The sequence below is a fragment of the Pteropus medius genome, unplaced genomic scaffold (assembly GCF_902729225.1).
Source record: "Pteropus medius unplaced genomic scaffold, Ma_sr-lr_union100, whole genome shotgun sequence".
NCBI classification, from domain to species: domain Eukaryota; kingdom Metazoa; phylum Chordata; class Mammalia; order Chiroptera; family Pteropodidae; genus Pteropus; species Pteropus medius.
Genome location: NW_024348242.1, coordinates 4033993 through 4055220, shown reverse-complemented (window position 1 = coordinate 4055220; position 21228 = coordinate 4033993). Strand labels below are relative to the sequence as shown.

General features: G+C 39.3%; 1 protein-coding gene across 8 annotated transcripts in view; it reads right to left on the bottom strand.

Annotated features, from left to right (window-relative positions):
- The window catches only part of SBNO1 (strawberry notch homolog 1), a 42959-nt gene that overhangs the window by 2220 nt on the left and 19511 nt on the right, over positions 1-21228 (bottom strand). For 5 of the 8 annotated variants that reach the window (XM_039879281.1, XM_039879284.1, XM_039879282.1 and 2 more), the window contains 22 exons: positions 20367-20528; positions 19347-19482; positions 19164-19269; positions 18875-19028; positions 18241-18423; positions 17590-17687; positions 16408-16559; positions 14675-14872; positions 14126-14293; positions 13852-14027; positions 13287-13418; positions 11731-11866; positions 10907-11019; positions 10746-10817; positions 10190-10289; positions 8042-8128; positions 7071-7217; positions 6891-6985; positions 6717-6809; positions 2768-2905; positions 2011-2087; positions 493-686 (listed from right to left, as the gene is read on the bottom strand). In XM_039879281.1, the coding sequence (XP_039735215.1) occupies positions 493-686; positions 2011-2087; positions 2768-2905; positions 6717-6809; positions 6891-6985; positions 7071-7217; positions 8042-8128; positions 10190-10289; positions 10746-10817; positions 10907-11019; positions 11731-11866; positions 13287-13418; positions 13852-14027; positions 14126-14293; positions 14675-14872; positions 16408-16559; positions 17590-17687; positions 18241-18423; positions 18875-19028; positions 19164-19269; positions 19347-19482; positions 20367-20528 (2917 nt within the window). The remainder of the gene's footprint in view (positions 1-492; positions 687-2010; positions 2088-2767; positions 2906-6716; positions 6810-6890; positions 6986-7070; positions 7218-8041; positions 8129-10189; positions 10290-10745; positions 10818-10906; positions 11020-11730; positions 11867-13286; positions 13419-13851; positions 14028-14125; positions 14294-14674; positions 14873-16407; positions 16560-17589; positions 17688-18240; positions 18424-18874; positions 19029-19163; positions 19270-19346; positions 19483-20366; positions 20529-21228) is intronic. The other 3 variants (XM_039879285.1, XM_039879286.1, XM_039879289.1) reach the window with 1 other exon arrangement.

The window sequence follows — 21228 nt, the reverse complement described above, 5'->3', positions numbered from 1 at the left end:
CGACGCGGAAAGTGTGGCAACAGGATGGACCCCCGTGAAGCCTGTAACTGAGCAAGCGGTGGGGGCACAGCCAGCCCCTGCCGCCTGCAGGACTCCGGTCCATCCTCTGTGCACAGTGGCTTTGAGTTCCAGTCTCGATCTGGCTCAATAAACGTCACACGGCAGACTTCAGAGCATCTGGGCAAGAGGCGGAGCTGCGTCCCCACGCCAGGGAGCCTGCGAGCCTGTGCAGGCAGTGACGGCGAGGCAGGGGAGTGGGGAGCAAGAGCAGCATAAAACGGAAGACGACACCGGGCTTCGGCCGGAATCAACACTGTCCTTTCAAAGGCTTAACTTCTGTTCAACCTTTTAAGAACATAAAAGCAAGCTCTACCCTACTACTAGACATAAGTGTCAAGAGTCTAAGATGTAAGAAACAAAATGAGTAAAAAACAGGATGATTTGTTCCCCAGAGCTTAATCTTAAAAAAAAAAAAAAAAAAAATTGACTCACCTACAATCCGCTGTCCATCCTCTGTTCTTAGCCGAACTATCTGCATTTTCACGTTTGTGCCACTGACAGACGCTAGAACACCCTCGACTTTGGTCCAGACACTCAGTACTGAGCCACATAACACGTAATATGTGCGGCAACGAAGGCCTATTTCACAAACTAATCCCAAGCTTGCTTTTTTGCAGTTGCCGCGCCTAGGAGAGATGGGGGGAAAGCTTATGTACAAAGACACACGGAAAAGGCCCGCACGTCTACCAAATTTCAAGTGGAAAATGCCCCAGCATCATTTGCCTTTACTGATAGTTTCTTCGATTATAATCCTGTTGACACACTGAATTATCCTTTCCAATGTAAGGTATCACTGCTGATTTTTAAAATTAGTTATTTCTGAGGACTGACTCCCTATAAAAGGTCTGATCTACTGATTTTGATATCCATTTAAGCCTCTGTCATTTTAATATCTGTATCAGTTTTAGTTTACTGTATCAGTGCTATCTTATAAAATAATGCTGCATATTATTTCTACTGTAGTAAACTACCAATATATTGTGGGAAAGGCCTCAGCAAACACCCACACAAAAAAAATATGAAAATTTATAAACAACTGTGAAAAAGACGTCAAAATTTTACGGTTAAAATTCTTTTCACAATTCATCAATAATTATCTTTCTAGTATTAATTCAAGGTGAATACACAGTATTAGGGCACTTTTCTCGCTAAAACTCAAAGCAAATGTTTTAGAGAGGACTTTTGTAGGTTGACTTCTAAAGTATTTAATCTTAAAGACTTTTCCTAATTTCCAACAAGCACTAATTCACTCTCAAAATGAAAACGAACAAAAAACACTGCTCACATCAAAGCAAATTTGTCTACCTACAAGTATCTAAAAAAAATCTAGCGAAAATTCATCTGTATCTTATACCCCTGTTCATAAAGTGGGCCAGATACCCCATTACCTAGTTAATGGATAAGAAAACAGTGAGAGAATTAAAGGGTGCAGAGTGTACACACACGCCAGTCCGGGCTCTGATATCAGCACTGTGGCACACAACTCAACGACCTGAGGGCCACAGCTCCAGCTGGCGAGCAGCACAGCCTGCAGCTACTGCTCGCCGCTTGAGGCACCTGTGCTCTCCTACGAGCTCCCTACCTAGCCTTAAAAACAAAACTATTTCAGACACCAGGAAAGCTTTAAAGAAAACGGAAAGAAAGAGAGGAAGAAAAAAATAAAGGAAGAGAAGGAGAGAAAGAGGGACATAAAAGTTGACACCGAGAACAGACGTCCAGGCTCCCAGGCAATGGCTGCTTGGTGGTTACAGAGCCTCAGTGAAGAGCGAGGGGCCACCTCAACGGCGTGTGGTCCACACACTCCGAGTGCCCGTGATGGAAAGAGGCACGCCTCACAACGGTGAAGCTGTTCATGTACTCACAGGGGCAGATTGCTAAAGAGTGAAGCCACGTTTAATTAAATCTTGATTACACTTTGGAAAATACGGTGAGAAACATGAAAATACTAACCAATAAGCATGAGTACAAGTGTCTGCGGACGAACTGTACTGATCTAACCAGTGAACCAGGGCATCGTCTGAGACCACCTGTGAAATAAGACAAAGATTCCACTGAAACAGGTTTGTTTTAAACAAACTGACTCCCTCATCTTGTCTCTAAAGCCGACTTAAAATCATCTCTGTACAGAAAACCTGGCCCTTGCTGCTGGCTGCATTTGAGGACCACATACAAGTTCTTCCATGAGGTTCCTCCTATGAAACGAATTTTTCAAATAGCTGGCTTAATTATAATTGTTTACAAGCAACAACGGCTAGGAGAACAGAAGTATAAGGTAATACTAATAAAAACATAATAACTAATAACCATGTTAAGAAAAATAGTCATTCACTATTTTTCTAGAAATCATTCCAAAATATAAACATAGCAGTTCACAATAAAACCAAGAGTTGTTTGGAAGAAATTTGTCTTGCACATCTTCTCTTTATTTAAAAAATTCTCATTTTCATAGTTAGCAATGCAAGCTTCCCGTCCTGACAACAAAAGCTATTTCAAATAATCATCTTATCAGTTTCTTCATGGTAGATAAAACTTAAGACCAAGATATTAATATAACAAAACGACAATTTTCTGAAAAATTTCCAGTAATCAAAGAAAAAAAAAATCAACAAAATAATTTTATAGACACAAAACACTTTTAAACATAGCTTCTATGTTACTATAAGTATTTATAAATATCAAATAGCATAGTATACAAAAGAAAAAATACCTTCTTATATTTCTTTTTTAGATCAGCATAAATTTCTAATTTGAGCTGTTTCCCAGTATTTGGTCTATAAACTAAGAAAAGCTTCTTTTTAGGGTTGACTTCTTTAACTAAGATGGCAGTTTTCTTGTTGTTCCTTATCTATTAAAAAAAAGTGGGAAAACATAAAGATTCGACACCAGACACCTCAAAACACACTTGTTTTTCTTTGTACCATCACAGCAGCAAACAGAATCTTTTGAAACTAAAGTACGACAGTTTAACAAGGACTCACCAAGATGAAGGCATAGGTCGTGGGCCATGACAGTCTTTAGAAAATTGTTTGGAACAAGCTTTAAAGCAGATGTGCAGTGGAGACAACTCTGCACGTTCCAGTCCATGCGCCTGACTCATGGCCCAAAGGAGTGGGCATGAACGGCATGCACGGGAAAATTCTTTTACCTCCGTGTTTAAAATTTTTCCTAATGTGGTTGTTAAAAAAGTTACTCCTTTCAGTTACAATGAAATACAACCTCCAAGGTGATTTTGATCACTCGCAGTCCTCTGAATTCATCTAAGCCATCTGTGCTACCTACCCCTATGGTTTCCTGAAGGGTGAAATGAGACAGCATCACCTAACCAAGTGATAGGTAAACAGGAAAGCTAAGCTACGACAGGGGAAACCTATGCATGCAGAATTGGGAAAAGGATGCGCACTAGATATGATGGAACTTACATATGTTTTTTAAAGTTTTTAAAAGTTGGACTCATGAGAGAAATCCTAAGGGGAAGGAGTTATAAAAAGTCTCAATTAAAGGAAAAATAAGAATGGAAAATTAATTTTATATAAACTTTTATAAATTATATTAATTTCCATTAATTGATACCGCCTTTAAAGAATGGTGAAGAGCTTCCCAGCAAAAATCTCTGGGGAGGAATTGAAAGAAAAAGAAAAGTTGCAAAGTAGAGACATTTCCCCCAGCTCCTCTATGAAATGAATACTTTGTTGAGCTACTAAATTTTTATAGTAAGATAATTCCTATCTTGATAAAAGAAAAAGACTTAATATTTCACTTTTTTCTTCATGGATATTAAAGAGCCTTTGTCTTTTACTTGCTCAAATGATCTGAAACATTGTTTATGTAATTACATTAAAAATTTTTTATCAGTTCATGTGACACATTCAATAAATTTATACTGAGAACACAAGGTTTCAAGCAAATAACGGTATAATCTGACTTGGTAGTGTCAGATTAATTCATTATAATTATAAAATAAACCGTCACATTACAGAGGAAATGAAAGCGATTCTGATATGGTTTTCCTAATGTCAACACAAGTGCAACACACTGTGACGCACGTTTGCTCACTGCTGTGGAGCCAAGACAAAGAGCTGGTCCTTCCCTAGACAATGCCCTTCTCGGGACACCAGCGACACCAGCCCTCACGGCCAGCCGCGGCTGCAGGTACCGAGAGCGGGGGCCAGCACTCTCACCAAAACCTGCCATGCTTAGATGCTGGCAATGACTTTGCACGAAAACAGTAACCAATACCCTATGTGGGCCCATCCAGATCCCATTTAAGGGAGAAATCTGAAAATCTGAATAAAATCTCGTGAACTATGTCAATATCCTGGTTGTGACATCGTACTATAGTTTTGTAAAATACTACCATCGGGAAAATTGGTGTACAAGTAATTTCTCTGTATTAATTCTTAAAACCTCATCTGAATTTACAATTATCTCAGGAAGACTTTCAAAACAACCAACCAACCAACCAACCAGGAGCCAGATCCGGTTCGAGCACTTTGCTCTTGGATCAGTGACTAGTAAACCAGGCCTGTGGACCAAATCCGGCCTGAGGCTCCAAAGCTTTACGAACAATGGGAGGGTAGAAGGGTGGGGGGGGAAAAACCACAAAGCAGAGACCATGTATGGCCTGCAAAACCTAAAAATATTTACTATCTGACTTTATCAAAACGTTCAGTACTCCTGCTCCAGAGGGCTTATTGATTGATGGTCTCACCTGCCTGTGGCATCATCATATGTGCTCTACTTTATGCGGTTACATCTTGAACCAGGTCTTCATGTACAGCTGGTCATTCAATAAATATTTGCAAATAAAAGCAAAATATGTACATACATACAATGAAATAGTATTCAGTCACAAAAAGCGATGACATTCCGACACATGCTATGACATGGGAGAACCTTGAAAGCACTGCGCTAAATGAAAGCAGCCGGGCACAGGACAAATGTGGCTGATTCCAAGTACGTGAGGTACCTAGGAGAGCAAACTCAGAGAGAGAGAGAGGAGATCAGACGCTCCCAGCGGCTGCGGGAGGGGGAAGGAGAGCGGCTGTTTAACAGTCATAGTCTTACTATCTTGGTGAGACCTTGTTAAACTCAGTTTATAGATGGTGGCGATGGTTGCACAATGCTGTGAAAATAATGCCACTGAATTATACACTTAAACATGGTTAAAACAGCAACTATTGTTACTTCACCGCGATTTTAAAAATTAACAATGCGATATACCAAAAATCACAATTATACACTTAAGTGAGTGAATTGGATGGTATATGGATTATATCTCAATAAAGCTGTTAATGAAAAAGAAATGAAGAGATAAAAAGGAGTCAAGCGAAAACAAAGTAAAGATGGACAAGAATCCAATAATGGATAAAAGGAGTCCTGCCTGATAAAGGAGAAATTCAAGGAAATAGAATACTAAACATTCTGCAAATAAAAATGATTCCGAAAACTTCCTGAAATACTAAGATGTGAAACTACACACTGAAAGAGCGTATCGCGTACCTGAGAATACTGACAAGAACGACTACTGCCAACGTATGTTCTAAGAGAACTACCGGCCTTCAGAGAGCGAGAGTACTGCGGCACGCAGACAGAAAGAATAATTAAATTAAAGAGAGAAAGAAATCAGCGCTCATCAAACTCTAACGGCGACTCTTTCTCAGAAGAATTTGTAGCATATTTAAGTAGAATTCAAGGAAAGAAAATGTGAACTGAAGATCTCAGTCTCACGTTCGGTAAGACTGTCTTTCAAGTATAAAAGAACAAACCCAGAGGCATGCGAGACCTCAGGGCGTGAGGCTCCCATCCATACAGCAGCAGTTCCTTCGTGAGAGACCCATCCACTACAGAACGGGCTCCGCAATAAGGAACCACAGAGATGCTAACCTGAGGACGGGCAAGTGAGTGGTGAGCATTAAATGTCAATTAATTGCCTGAAGAGCTAAGATTAAATGAGGATTTAAGGGAAGAGTGAACTATGTAATTGCCATATGCTGACAATGCAGAATAGCACGATTACATTTTAAGATGGAAGAATGGAAAAAAGATATGCAAAAAAGATAGTTTTTTAAAAAAATAATTTTCAGGAAAACTGAATTGTAGTAGCGATAATATTTACCATCCTGTGTGCCCTGGAGAATAAGAATTACTAATAAAAAAGAAAGAAAACAACTAAATATCAGAGAAGACATGAGATAAAAATTCCATGATTTTGAAAAGAACTAAAAATATGAATTTAAGATACTGTGCTCTGTATGGATGTACGCATGTGTGTGTGTATGTCTATATGTAAATGTACAAGTATATACACACACATACATTTCTCCCTCCTTAGCTCTGTCCACAGGCAAACCCTAAATAAAAGTAGTTAAAATGAACCTTTTAGACGTAAAGCATTATTAGGAGTAAGGAAGGCATGATATTACTTAAAAAGTTCAATTTGCTCAAAAAAAATTAATTTAAAAAACTACATCTAACAACATTCCTCAAATATATTAAGTGAAAATGTACATAAATGGACAAACTCACAATTACAATGATTAATTACCAAAACAAAGAAAACTAAATATAATTGGAAAATAGGCACAAAGCAGAGAATCTCAATGCTGGCAATGAAAACACACTTCTGAACAATTCACATTTAAAGGAAAAAGTCTTACTTGCAGTGACAAGTAAAAGCCATCATCTGGTCCTGTTAGCTCTGCCCAAATCTTGGTAGCTTCCTCCCAGGACATTCCCCTCTCTACACTAATCTATAAAAGAAACAATAACATTGCTGTGAGTGCCGACCACAGAAGGGCGTCACGCTGGATCGACGCGTTTTCCAAACTTACCGTGTATAGCTCTACATGCCCAGAGGTTGAATATCCCGGAGTCAGAAACTTCTTAACATCACTTTTCCTCACTTTTTCATCTCCAGAACCAAGATCTTGAACAAGAAAAAGCAGCATATAAATGTAAAAGGAACATTTTATCAGGAATGCACATGACATTTAAAACATTCCCCCACTTACCTAAGATTCCCATATCGTATCTTCCATTTTTTTTGGCATTTTGAACAACTGCAGTAAGTGTGTCTGCAAAATACTGAAACAGTGCATTCTGCTGATGCACCTCCATGCCCAAAATTCTATTTAAGAATTTCCCTATGTTGTTATAATCTGCAATGACAAGATCATATGAGAGATTTAATGCATTTGAATGGCAATTAAACATGCACGCATGTAATAAGCTTAGTCCAAGTCTCACTCTCTCCTCTGGCCTTCCGCCACAACTCCTGCACTGCTCACAGTGCAGCTACGATCTGACCATTTCTAGTTAAAGTGATCACCACGACCACAGTACGTGCGCAAAGGCCATGTTTGCCCAATTGAATTTTGCATCTTCAACCTCACTTACTAAAAGTATCAACACAATTTAACACATAGGAATGTTTGTTCTCCAACATTATTTTTTTTTAATCTTATTAAACTTATTGGGTGACGCTGGATAATGAAATTATATAGATTTAAGTGTACAATGCTAAATATGTCATCTGTACATCACGTTGTGTTCACCACCCAAAGTCAAGTAACCTTTCGTCACTCTGTATTTGACCAACACCGACTCTTAACTCGCAGAGCTGTGAGTACTATGAGTCAGTGATGTTATGTGCCACTGTGGCCACCTGAACACCTGGGAGCTCTGGGAGACAGCCCGTCTGAGCACCAGCCTCGGTTCAGCACGTTTTAGAAAACGTGACAACCGATCACCTGTGCAATCTGGGGTGGGAACTGCTGCTGTATGGACAGGTTGGGGATCTGTCTGATCTCTGAGATTGATCTCTTCTGCATAACCACAGCAGGGAAAAGCCACCCAGAGTGCTTTTTGAGCAAGCAGTAACAGGAGACTGAGACCTCCGGACTTGAAGCGTCCCGTTCACACAGACAAGCATAAACCGCAGAACGGGCTTTAACGACGCAGCACCGGCTCTGCGCATACAAACCAGCACCATCACCTTTGTCCAGAGTAAGGATTCCCGAGCGGTCTTCCACGCTGATCAGGCCAACTCCTATGAGCCCTTGCCGGACATCTGCAGGAAAGCGAGTTTATAAAAAAAACCTCAGAGGTTGATAAGCTGTTACCTGACTAAACAGATGAGATCAAGTTCTAGCTTTCAGACACTGCGTATTGTCCACACTTTCTATTAACTGAATTAAAAGGAACCCACAGTCCTCAAAGATCTTGAGGCCCTCTGAAACGCCGCAGTACTCAAGCCTCAATACTGTTAGTTCAAGAAAATATCTTCCCAACAGCATCTCTGGCAGTGGAGGTCAGTTATCCCCACAAAATCTAAACAATTTTGAACATGCAGCAGAATAATACTACCTTAAATAACAGTATAAATAAGAATGTAACATTTTTTCCCAAACCTTACTTATCAGTATCGACAAGGTGATGCACAACAGAAGCAAATATGACAGTGTATTCTGAATTGTGTTACTAGGAGGGCAGTTTGCGGAGTCTGTATAAGTCCTGGGGTTCAGGCTCAAACTCAGCCTTGCAGAACAAGGGAGAGAAAAGGGTCAATAGGAAGCACGACGATATCCTAGGTACGCATTCATTTCATCAGCCAACACACTGCTACAGGCTCAAAATTGTTGTTTCTGTGGGTGACAATTACGTGGCCAAAGATCTCTACTGCAATAACTCTTCCTTTGGGGACCCATCCGATGGGTGGGGGGTGGGGGGAATTACCTGTATAGAGGGATAGCTGTATAAATTCAGCACTACTTGTTATGGCAAAAAAAAGGGAAAACCAACTGAATATCAATGAGGGAATGATTAAGCAGCTGTTACGTAAGCTAGCTATAGAATGCTATGCGACTATTAAAAACGTGTTAGTGATACAGCCGCCGACTTGTAAGGGAGTCTGTGATGTATTGAGCAAAGTACATAGCAAGTAACATGAGTAACATTTAAAAGAAAAGCTCTGCGTTTAGACGAACACAGAGAAAAGATGCTAGAAGGCTGCCCCAGTTCAGGCTGTTAACATCTGTGATCTCGGCGGGCGGAAGTTAAGGGGAGGGGACTGACTCTTCATTACACACTTTTAGATTCCTTCCATTACTTAAGATGATTGACATGCACTTTCAAAAAATTAGGAATAAAGCGGAGAGTTATCTGTGCCACTACTTCCAATGACCAAAAAAAAGAGCAAAAACCAGAGACGGAGACAGAGAGAGAGAGAGAGAGACAGAGACAGAGAGAGAGAGAGACAGAGGGAGAGAGGGAGAGGGAGAGAGAGAGACAGAGGGAGAGAGGAGGGAGAGAGGGAGAGAGAGAGGGAGAGAGAGAGGGAGAAAGGAGGGAAGGAGGAACAGGGCCAAGGCTTTGTTTCTGTTGTTGGTAAATGCCCTCCGTGATGCTAAGCACCCCGACAGGCATGTCAACATGGACTGCCACCAACTAAATGCTGCTTTGACTGGGAAGGACTTCCTAGTGAGAAATGCTAACTCAACAGCAATATTTCAAATATCTGACATCTATTTATTTTCCAAAATATTTTCATAGTTTCTTGAGCTACTAAAATCACCTAGACTTCTTACGTTTATAGGGTAAAATATACTCTACAGATTACAGGATAGGTCAAAAAATTTCTATAACACTACCTAGAACTTCCTTTTTTCAACATAGGAATTTCCAAACACATACAAATGTAAAAAGTATTCTATAATCAAACAGGTACTCATAACCCGATTTTAACAAGTGTTAACACACGGCTAATTTCGTTGCACTTACACCCCCGCCGATCTCCACAGGTTTTTACCTAGGTACTTTAGCTTCAAAATTAAATTTTAAAAGCTATTTGGCATAGTGATCTTAATCTAACAAAACCATTTTCCTCTATTAATCCAGTAATAACACGTAATAAGCTGTCAAGAGCAAAAGCACTTGATTTGAATGAAATTTAATAAACCTAATGCTTTATTATAATTGGTCAACTTAGGTGTCTGAGAACCTTCAATTTCTAACTTTTGAGTAATTTACAGTCCAAAGAAGTCTAAAAACAACGATGCACGTCACAATAGGTTTTAGTACCTCCTGCTGGTGGTACTCACTTCCCTCTGTTATGCTTATTTTAAAAAATTACCTTTAAAGAATTCTCCAGGGTAGTCTGGAGGTGGCGATACCATAGGAGAATCTAAGTTTACAATAGATTTCATGACAATTTCTAAAGCATTTCTTCCATACTGTAATAAAAACAACAACAATTATCCAGTTTCAGTATTTGAATACTCTTCAATCACATGACCCACTAAGCTCTATAAACACTAACTGTACCAAAGATTCAAAAACAGCAGGACTAAATTATCTTTATATGTATTTTATAATGCCCAGTATCCAGTTCATACCTTACACACAGCGAGCATTCGATTAATAAATAACTTCCTTTACTTCTGGGGTATCATACTCGATTCATTCACAAGTATAAATTATATTCCTATTTTCCAAAAGGAACGAAAAAATGACTGCATTACAGAGTTGATCTCTAAAGATCGAACTGATATGTGGAAGCCTGTCTTACAGGAAACCATGGTTTTACAGCAAAACCATAAGAGGCAGTTTTAAAGGTTTAAACTGTAACCACTTTCACTTTTGTTCGTGACAGACACAAGTTTGCAGGGCCACTGGAAGCTGAAACGTACCTTATTATCAAAGTTGAACCTGCTCAGATCTCTAGATTCTGTTGCTCTTCTATCGCCATGTGTCAGTGCCCCCTATCAAAACGCACAATTTCCAGTCAAGGAACGGAAGACAGATAACACACACCTTCTTTTATATGCATCTATACAACTCAAAAACTTACCAAACTCTCAAGTCTTTTGGCAACAATAGATGCAAATCTCTGTTCTCCTGCCAATTCAGAAATCAGAAAGACGTATTCGGGAGCAGTAACTTGGTTTGATCTATGAGTTCGTCCTGAAATGACATCAAAAACAAATCAGATTGTGTTCACTACATACAAAGTATTCTGAGATCTATTCTTAGCTTTCAACACTAAGCTGATATCCAGAAACCCTGAAACAAGAGGAAAATTAAAGAATGTAACAATTACCATAACTCCCCAAAAAGTAGGAAATCAAAACACTGACTTGAACAACAGCCACATTCAGAACAATGTCTCCCCTTACAAGGGAACAAAAACTGCCACAAAACTGTGAAATGATAAGCACGTGACTCCCGCTGCTCCAGTCTGGTTAATGACAATGTTGCTGATACACAGCTGCTCTGGATTCACCCAAAATTGTTGTTTTTTAAAATCTCCAGATAACAGGGACATGAATATGAAGAGAAGGGAGGAGTAATGTGCCCTCGGTTAAGCCACCGAGGGCTGAAAAGAACCCGAAGTGGCAAGTGCTCTAACATGAACTGTCTACGTCCTAAAGGTCCATAATGCAGACACTCCGAGGAGCCCTGCCCTTGGATTTAATGCAACGAACCCCAGGAAATCCCACTGCAGATCTTTCACGTCTCCTAAAATAGGTACGAATTCATGACGCACTATTTTAAGGTATATGCAATACACGAACACCTCCAAAATCTACACATCTCGAGTTCTAAGATGTCTGACATTAAATACAGATTTTGAGTGTACATATTTCCCCAGTGAAATTCAGTGTACAAACTTACCGAATTGCTGAATCGCTCTATCGGCGCTCCATGGCAATTCCAAAGTCATGTGAACTCTTCGCCTTTGATTTTTAGCCCTCCGGTCTGCTTGTAACGAAATACCTGAGCTGGCAGCTTCGGAGATGATAGCGATGTTCTGCACAAAAAGTTAAGTGGGGGAAAAGATCATCTCCGCACAAAGCCAAGCAGGGAAGAAATCTACGGTCCTCAGGCAGACTACTGGGGGTCCACCGATGCCTAGTCTCCCCTTCTTTCTAAGTTACAGAAACCCCAATTTTAGCCTGCGACATGGCTGCCCAGAATCAAGGCTGCATTCCCAATCTCCTTGCAGCCAAGCGTGGGCACTCTAGCCTGCAGGTTGTAGGTGATGTGACCAACGTCTAGGTACTGTCCTTAAAAGTTGAAACCATGTCCTTCTCTTTTCTCCTCTGCTGGCTGGAATGTGGAAGTGTGATGGATGAATGTGAAACGGCCGTCTCACAGGGAAGTAACTTGGGAGTGGAGGCTCGCAAATTAAAGGACCACAGCCGAAGAGGCCTGCTCTTCAAGGGGCCATGCCAGCCCTGGCCTGTCCATACATGGAACAAGTGTACACGGGAAAATAAATGCCCACCTTGCTCAAGTCAATATGATTTTGGATCTCCTGTCACCTCTCAGCCAAAACAGGTTCCAACTAATACAACTCCTAACGCGTATGGCCCGAAATTCATGAACCAAGTATATGAAATAACTGATACTATCTCTACCTACAATCTTTAAAATGTGTAACATGAGCTTTTCAATACATTTGAAAGACAATTTTGATGGTGGTAACTAACGCCTATTTTCTAATTGCAAAACAGAAAAATCCATCGAAATCTAATGCGAAATGGGGTAAAGAAATGAGATTTTAGTCCTCCTTTTTTAGATCAAGGGAGGAGGTCGTGCGGGGCAACCTCTTTTTAGCAATCTCATCAGCAAATACTTATCGCAATTCCACCTTGACGGAGGAAAAACGGATCCAACTATCTTGACTGATGAAGTTTACTTAACAATAAGAGCCTATAGAAAGACACAGCCTCTGGAGGCAACCAAGGTCTCTCTAAGAGGTCAGGTGCAAGTTCAATCCACCAGTCGTTTGGAGTAAACCATCCTAATATAACATGGCATAGCAATAACAGAAACAGCAAAACCAAAACGTACTAGTCATCTGGGCACACTTAATTTTTCTAGGTTCAAAACTGGACTGACACTACCGTGTAGCATTAAATGTAGTGCCACTAAGGTGACCAGAGAGAACGTAGTATTTTAGTATTCTGATTAAAGATTTCAGAAGCCTCCAAAGCCATCAAGAGCCAACATCTAATTCTGTGCACAAAATAAAAAATACTTATTACAATTCATGAGAAAACATGCAGAATGTTTAGTGATTATGTGCAATTACTAAAAAAATGTAGAATAGCAACATTCAACATAATTTATAGGAAAAGAAAAATGACTTATGTAAAGATTAAACTAAATGTCTAAATGTATAGGGCAGTATTCTCACCATTAAACAGCATCCCAGAAAAACGTACCTTATCTCCATCCATAAATCTTTGTTTTTCCGTGATATTTAGTATTTCCACAGGGACATCAAGTTCAGATCTTGACTCATAAGATATGCTTCCATCATCGTTGCTTACAACCCTCCCCTTGCGGCCAGTCATCTGCAAAGCCAAACAGTGTCACTTATAATTAAGGCATCTGACTCGGGTACTTGAGACTACCCCATTAGAGCGTCTCGGTGTGAGACGGAAGGGGATGAAGAAGCCAACTGTATTGCGCAGCCTATGCGGCACGGGGCACTGTGGCAAAGAGAACATTGCGACACAGTCTTTGATTTTGAAAAGTTCAAATTCCAGTGGAAAAAGATGCATGGCGATGACCACAAAAGGCTGCTGCTTGACGGCACAGTAACAGACAGATCGGTGTCTTGGGGCAGACACTCGATACTGGCCCTAGGATGAGAGCTAGAGAACAGGGTTCTAAGACCTCAGGAGCAAATAAGATTATGTGACAATACCCAAAATATCACTCATTCTACAGGGTTGAACAAGTGGCAAAAAATTACCGAGCGAGCCACGATCAAGTCATATTTACCTCGGCGACATTCTCAGGGCCACCAAGTTCATCAATAAGTTCATCCAGGGTATTAGGAGGGAGGTCTTCAGCTAATTTTTCTAGTTTATCCAGCAGGTCTTTCTTCATCTGCTGGGCCCTCTCCACGGCATCCTGACTTGTTATAAGGCTACTGTTACTGTTGGTGTTGCTGTTAGCTAGATAAAGTGCATTTGTTAAAAGTCAGTACAAAGTTTAAACACCTGTTTTGTTTAAAAGCACATTCCACAGACAAAGCAAGCTTCCATGTGGATACCTGGTGCGCTGTTAGGAGCAGGCGAAATAACTGGTGTAGAGGAAAAACTAGGTCGTTTTGATCCAAGACCTGATGCTAATAAGGCACTTTGAATAGAATCTGGATCTATGCTTTTCTTTCTTTTTTTATCTTTGTTTTTCTTGTGGTCTTTTCTGATTAACCAGGGATCTGAAAATTTAAGGAAAGACTGAGTCAAATCATTTGTGTTAAAACAAGTGCAGAACCTTCAAAGGAAAGCCTTGAATTTTTTTGTATTGTTAACTGATAACCTGTAAATGATCACCAACCACAGTGGTCCAGTTCATCCATACACCATGAGGCACAAGTTCATGGTTTGAGGTTAAAAATAACTGCACAAGATTGAGGTGGTCATCCCACATAAATGAGCTTAACGTAAGGCAGATGAGTTTGGAGCCCTCCACCAAGCAAAATCTAAGACTGGGGGATGATTTGTACTTCACAGAAAAAAAGGTTTTAATACAACGTCCCATTTAAAATACAAAGCTGTAACTGCCCTTTTGTTGACGCTGAACACGGTCAGGAACTCACCGTCTTCATCATCCTCACTTGACTCGTCTCTAAATGGGTTGAAGTCGTCATCATCCCCAGAACTCATGTTTTTAGAGCTCTCATAGTCACTTTCTTCGTTATCAGAGGCATCAGACTCGCTTCCACTGTCATCAGAACTGCTACCGGTAAGGCCACCTACTTTTCGTGCTTTTTTGGCTTCTCGAGTTATTTCTTCACCTACCCTCAAACCCAAACAAGAGAGTGAGCCCAACACACTGTTTTAAAACTCCAGGAAATTACACTCTAGTTCACGAGTTAATTCAAATGAGAACTGTACAAGAAAAATATCTACTAAGTAGAAAAAAACAAATAAAATTCATGGGCAAAGAATCTGAATAAATATAAAACAAACAAAAAAAACAATAAAATTCACAAACAAGCACTAACCTTTTGGATTCACATAAGAAATCAGGTTACGTTCAATTATTCTTAAGAAGAAACTAGATATATAAGTACAAACTCAAGAATGCCTCCAAGTGCTCAAGTTTGAAAATAAATTCTGGACAACAGAGATAAAACGGAACCTCTGGCATTATTATAATTTAGTTGTGTATCAGGTTGAGGTGAGGCCTCATCATCATAGTTTTATAGAATACTTAAAAAATAAAATACTTAAAAAATACAGAACACAGCTGACCCCTGAACAACACAGGTGTGAACTGTGTGGGTCCACTTTCACAAAGATTTTCTCCAATAAACACCAAAAAACATTTTCTCTTCTGTATGATTTTAACATTTTCTTTCTCTACCTTAGTTTATGTAAGAACGTGGTATGTAATATATGTAACATACAAAATTGTGTTAACTGACTCTTTATGCTATCTGTAAGGCTTCTGGAAGGTCAAGAGTGGGCTATCAGTAGTTTGGGGGGAGTCAAAAGTTGTACAGATTTTCAACCGTGTGAGGGGCCAGTACGCCTAAGCCCCGTGTTGTTCAAGGGTCAATTGTACTGTAAGATAAACGATCTCTAATACTTCATTTTTAAAAGCCAAACAAGGTGCTGATCTGGATTCTTAGTGAATATATTCAAAAAAGATACCCGGAACAAACCAATCAAAACTAAGAACATTAAAAAGTTCACATATTTAAGACGGCACTGATTCTACGACACACCATTACTAATGTGTCACTAAAATAAAAAATATTGCCAAACACACTAAAATAACCAACCTATTTTCAGGCACGTTAAAAATATAAAAAAATGTATTTCTTAGAATAAATGAAAGAGGGTTAAAATATGAGGCACTGCATTTACAACACACAGCACCAGGTCTTCACGATATAGGAAGTTATCATCACCGTGTAGACAGAGCCTGAGAAGGTAACCTCTGAGAGTCTAGCAGCTTAGCAAGCACAGCACCATGAAATGGCTAACACACCCACCCACTAGCTGTGTGAATCTGAGAAAATTCCTTAACCTCTTAACCTTTCTGTGCCTTAGTTTTCTGTCTATAAAACTAAAACACTAAGTAAGACCTGCTTTCGCATGGGTTCCTCGTATGGCCAGTGCGTACCAGTGCCCAGCACCAGCCAAACTGTTCAAGCTCTAATTTAAAACAAGGGGTTTCTTGTACATTCAAAACTACATGAGCAACAGTGAAAATATGCTCCCACTTGCCAATTCGAGGAACGCAGTTAAATCCCAAAATATATCTGCTTCCACATGCTCAAATTTATACTTGTTTGAATATCATTAAAAAAAAAATACCCACCTTTCCGCTTCTTTATTTTATTTTCTTTACAAGGACTATCTCTTGGTGAACTGTTGTTACTTGGAGCTGTCAAATCGATTCCCAGCAAACTATAGAGTTTTTTCCTGTCTGGAGCAGGGAAGTGTTTTTCAATAAGTGACTGCAACACCCCTCTGCAAGAGAAAGAGAGTGACAATGAGTGGTTCAATTTATAAAATATTACATATAGTCTTACTGAAAATACTTCTTAAAAATGAATATACTTTGTTTAATCTTATGAAACATTTATAATCAAGCTCAAATGAGTTTTAATATTCTAGGCCAAGGCTACCTAAGTGCAATATAATGCAAGCTAAACTCCCCCTCCACAAAAAAATGCAGTTTTTACACTTTCTAATTTTAATATTTTATTTAACTCACTATATCACTTCAACATGTAATCAATCGATGAGCTGTTTTATGTTATTTTTCCTAAGTCTTTGAAACCTGGTGTGTATTTCATACTTACAGCCCATCTTAATTTGGACTGGCCATTTCACCTGATCAGTAGCCACATGTGACTAGTGGTACCATTTCAGACCGGGCAGTACCATATACACAAGTACAGAAGAGTACAGATTAGCATGAGCATGTTTTGCTTTTTATTTATATCCATCTTAAAAGGAGCAAAATAACCTTTGCCACCATCCTGTCTCTATGCCCAAGAGACAGGATGGTGGCAAAGGTTATTTTGTTAATTATACTACCAGTTAGAATTGGCAGGTTAAGCAAAAAATAAAAATAAAAAACAATGCCTAAAATATTTTTTAAAACTTTTAAAAAATATTTCATGACTACTTGCATTAGAGCTTACAAAACTGGGGCAAACTATACTTACTGCTTATATACTTACTGAAACTGTAATTTCAAAATACACAAAGGCGAAACGAAAACTGAAACTAAACCCAGCTGTCACAGATTTCTAAGATGTACAAGACAAACAAAAATCAAGCTCCTTCTGCAGTCCAAATAGTGGGCATAATATTGTCAAAATGCTTAACATTTCAGCATTTCGGTTATTGTTTCCCACAGACACACACAGAATGGCAAAAGCTAAGATCAGAAAAACTTTAAAAGATGACACAGATCAATCAAAAATTTTGCCTCTATGGAGTTCTAACATTTAAATTAATCCAAGTAAAAACACAAAACCAAAAACATTACTTGGCAGTTGAGACAAAATCATTCAATTCTCCCCCGCCCTCTTCCAAGGCTTCTAATGTTCTAGCTTCTCCTGTAGACTGCAGACCAATTACCACACACTGAAGAAAAAAGAAAACATATTAATTATAAACGGAACTACACATGTGATTTAAGACATATTTTAAATATTTAATAAAAAAATTTTCAAAAAAGAATGACCCATTACTGTACATGTGTGCTCATTTTTTAATCCTACATACATTTGAGACACGCTATGTACAAAAAACTTAGCTAGGAAACAGGATTATAGCAGTGGACACAACTGAAGCCCCTGCCCGAGTTCTTTGTGCTTTAAGTAGATACGTATCAGCAAAAAGAAAAAAACCTTAAGGCAATATACATCCACGTTATCAGTCGTTATACCTACGGATGGCCAAATCACAGTTGTGTTTATTATTTTTAATACATTTTTGAGCTATCTAAATTCTTTATAACCATGCATTACTTTTATTACTTTAAAAAATATATTTTTTTAAAGTCTTAACTACATTCATTCTTTTACAACTATCATTTAGAAAGAGCAGACTTTACAAGTAGAAAACCTCAACACCCAAAAGACTTAGAAAAAAATATAACCAAAGGATCAGTCATTTAATGTGCTGTCCAACTTACCTTTCCATTCTTGATTTCTTCTCGAGCCAGCTGCACGACCCTTTTAACTTTGGATGCTATGCACAAGTACTTGAAAAATCTCTGGTGAGCAGACCAGAACTGACCCCACATGGACTTCTTCATTCTTTGCTCGGCGTCGATCAGATCCGCGGCTTGCTGAAATCGCTCTCTGGCAATGACCCACTGAAGATGCACGATCGACAGTTTAGGTATTTCATCTTTGAGTGTAAACTCTTTTTAAATGACTAATTTAATCAAAATAATGTTAAGCTCAAGACTTAATATTTAACATTAACTTAATAAAGCACATGCAGTGAACTTGGGACTCTCTAAACACGTTCTTTAGGACGCTCACCTACGGTTGTCCGAAAATTCTTATTAACCGATGCGGTCATTTTAGGAAACAGTTACGTTGTGATTTTTAAAACCGTGCAACTGAAATAAATAGCTGTTTTTCATAAATTAGCAAAGAGAAAGCTTGAACTTTTAGAAAAATAAAGATCTGATGATTTATCTGTTGTTTTATAGCTGAAAAATATTCTTGTGGGCTGACCCGCACCACACTGAACAAAAGTGACTACCAAACGTTATCAGGTGCCTTAAAAATACTATGAATTAAGAAAAAAATCCTCACCAGCTTGACTGCTTTGTTATACATTTTTACATAGCTCTGAGAAAGAAGAACTTCCTCAATTTTGAAGGTCACTCCAGTAAAGCTCAGCTGTCGAGCAATGTACATTCCTCTAAGCTTCATATCCATAGCAACTATTTCCATGGCACCAACACCTCTGAATAAAATTAAAACACACAGTAACTATCATTAAATATAGTAGGGCGTTAACATGCGTGAAAGAAGTTTTAGCAATAATACATCTCTTAGATTGCTACCGAGAACAAACAGAGCATACTGTAAGCTGCATTACCTCCGTTCTACTGCTTGAATAAAATCACTGAATTCTCGAAACGGTGTTCCCTCACCCCATATTCCAAGACGGTTCATATAGGCCATGTTTCGTGGTTCAGAAGCACCTGGAAAACCCAAAATAAGTCATGCTATAACTGAAAAAATAACTTACACATCTGTTTCTAAATAACTAACTACTCACCAGTGGCACTAGCATAGACAACTCTGGCTTTTGGCAATTTGTTCTGAAGCTCTAAAACTGCTAAGCCTGTCTTGGTCGGCTTCGAGGAACCAACAGGACATAAGTTTTTTGCTTTATGACATTCATCAAACACTATCTGTAAGGAATGAATTAAGGAACACATCTCATTAGCAGCACGTGTCTCCAATCTTTCAGGAAGTTAAACTTTTGTTTCTCTGAGGCTGTGACAGACATCCAAGATTTCTGGGGTGGTGGCCCTTGGGTAAAATTCAAGATTAGGAGAAAAGACGCTGCTGATAATAAAATCCTAGGCGTTAACTTTTTTTGCTAACACCCACACACCTATCATCCTGCTTTGTCAAACCTTAACACATTTTGCTTCAGATCATTTTCTTTTTCATTAAGATTACAAACATAAATGAAGCCCTCCCTGTGCCTCTCCTTGATTTCAGCCCCACACTCTCAAGTCTCAGAGGCACTCACTGAATTTGGTACTTATCTTAACCAGATATTTAATTCTTAATTACAATGGAGAAAAGGATCCACCACGGCAAGAAATGTCCACCACACAGATAATGTGGGTGAATTTTGTTAGCAGCAGCACGACTGGTAACCAGCTTGATCAGCATTTTGAATACTGGTGCTCCCCGTGCAGGATCGTAAAGGTAGGTGCGAGCGAACAGGTCTAGAAATCACTAGGTCGACAGTTTTCCCCCCTCAGTCTTCTCAGACACTTCACTAGGTAAATGTGCAACGTGAAGCCCCAGGAGGGAAGCACAGTATTCGGCGTTTCCCATACCGAGTAACATGCTCCTACACCAGGAACTTAAAACGCCGCCCTCCTACATGACAGCAACAAATGGAATCAACTTTCTGATCCCCATGGACTCTACGTCATCGTTAGAGCTGTCGTCCCAGCAATATGTTTATTTAATCTCAAGATTCCTGTTTTCCAGATGTTTATCCTTACGTTAACTATTGCATCATAAAAAATATAAAAATGTCTGCTGCAAAGGATACCACTCCATCGAAGTCATCGCCGCACCAATGCAGAAGCTGCTTTAACCTGGTTTTGTATTTCCCGCCAGATTGACTTTCGCCAATAAGGGAAGAATAGGTAGCAAAAATAACACCCTTTTTCACGCTCCCATTGTGTTTGGAAGAAATTTTTCCATACTTAAACTAAAAAAGAAAAGAGAAAAATTTAGTAAACGTACTTTTCTGTCTGAAACACTTATCCCACCCAGACTTCTACAGCAGGAAACCAGTAGTCTCTGATGGGCTTTAGGGAAGTCAAGGACCTCCTAAGGTCACACACAAAATGTCCTGTACAGGTGTGCACAAGATACACACGTGACGCAGCCACGCACATGTACACATACAACTTTATGGTTCAAAGATCCAGTTTTCAAAGTCTCAAAAAAGTCCATCATCAAAAACATTACAAATCAAACTCCCCTACAAAAATCACAATATCCATTCTACAAATATTCATCGTATACTTACTATATGGAAAGCACTGCAATTGCTTTGAGGGAAATATAAAAATTACGATGAATAATTTATGTGCCCTTCTTCAATTACACTGACTCGAAATTCAAAAATATTCTCCATGCCAGTTACATGTTTTTCTGAACAGTTAGTAGTCACTCGAGCCATAGTACTTGACTCGCCCACCCAAACGGCCCTGGTGTACCAGGCAACACTGACCCAGCTCAGGAGTCACGCGGAAAAGACTGCCACCTACTTCGTTTCAAAGGGCTAGAGGAAGGGAGGCTTTAGCAGGAACCAGGCCTGTCTATTCCACCCATGTAACTCCAACCACTGGTGCACAGTTGGAGGAGAACCAAGATTTGCTAAAAATGAGCATTAAGATTCTAAT